The sequence below is a fragment of the Orycteropus afer genome, unplaced genomic scaffold (genome assembly GCF_000298275.1).
Source record: "Orycteropus afer afer isolate SDZICR_OR568_19922 unplaced genomic scaffold, OryAfe1.0 scaffold00172, whole genome shotgun sequence".
Lineage (NCBI taxonomy): Eukaryota > Metazoa > Chordata > Mammalia > Tubulidentata > Orycteropodidae > Orycteropus > Orycteropus afer.
Genome location: NW_006921759.1, coordinates 1,738,299 through 1,739,305, shown reverse-complemented (window position 1 = coordinate 1,739,305; position 1,007 = coordinate 1,738,299). Strand labels below are relative to the sequence as shown.

At 34.9% G+C, this 1,007-nt stretch overlaps 1 protein-coding gene across 1 annotated transcript in view; it reads right to left on the bottom strand.

Annotated features, from left to right (window-relative positions):
• The window catches only part of HPSE (heparanase), a 78,543-nt gene that overhangs the window by 62,244 nt on the left and 15,292 nt on the right, over positions 1–1,007 (bottom strand). Inside the window, exon 2 of the mRNA XM_007946806.1 lies at positions 199–344. Coding sequence (XP_007944997.1) covers positions 199–344 — 146 coding nt within the window. The remainder of the gene's footprint in view (positions 1–198; positions 345–1,007) is intronic.

Genomic DNA, 1,007 nt, shown 5'->3' with positions numbered 1-1,007 from the left:
CTTCCATAGTGATACTGCCTCGGAAACCCAAGGAGGGGTCACTATGAGTCGGGTCTGACTCAACAGCACATAACAACGACAACAATAACAAATTGTTAGGTATGAACAATAACCTTTTTCTCTAAGCATGCCCATGACTGACTCAAGTTAATTAAAATATATAGTTGTTATTATTATTATTTTAAAATAAAGTTTCACCCTGATTGACTTGAGATTGCCAGTAACGTCTCTCTTCAAAGGTCGGCTTCTTCTTTGGGTCAAAAATTAAGAAGTCCGTCTTGGTGCCACCAAATCTCAGGTATGCAGGAGACAAGCCTCTGGCCAAAGTGCGAAGCTTTGGAGAACTACCATGAAGACAAGTAAGAAGTTAAAATTACTATTTCCAGCAAGCTATCCAGTTAAACATGTTGACTCCATCCTCTCTTGGTGAAACTAATTTGTAATACCCAGTTCTATGAAGAAGATAAACAGAAGGAAAATACTTAATATATGAAATAACATTGCTATAAAGGGAGAATCTTCTCAAATTGAACCTTTCTAATTGTAAAGTTGTTCTTCTAGGCACCTAAAGGCATCTTAGAACTCTAATTCTGGAAAGAGTTTATATTTGAAAAGTAGGATGGTATTCAGTCCTTTTTAAAAAAGCCATACACTTTCACACTTGATAGAAAGAAAGAGATAAGGTAAAAACTGAATGATGCTTCTGTGTCTCTTTGAAAAATAGATTGTCTTTAAAATTTTATACTTCCAGAGAAGTTCATAAATTACTTCATCTGAAGTCACTTGAACAGGACCTGAGCGCCACACCTAAGCTTCTAATACTTTTCATAGTACCAGCTGAAGCAAATGAAGTCAGGTTGATTTTTTTTTTTTTAAGTTTGTCAGTCCAATTTTGTTGTCTCTTAGACATAATTCCAGTCATTTACTCAGACTGGAATTCTTTAGATTTACAACAGAAATAGTAATTATTATGAAGAATAGATATGGAGGCCTTCTTTACAATGGTG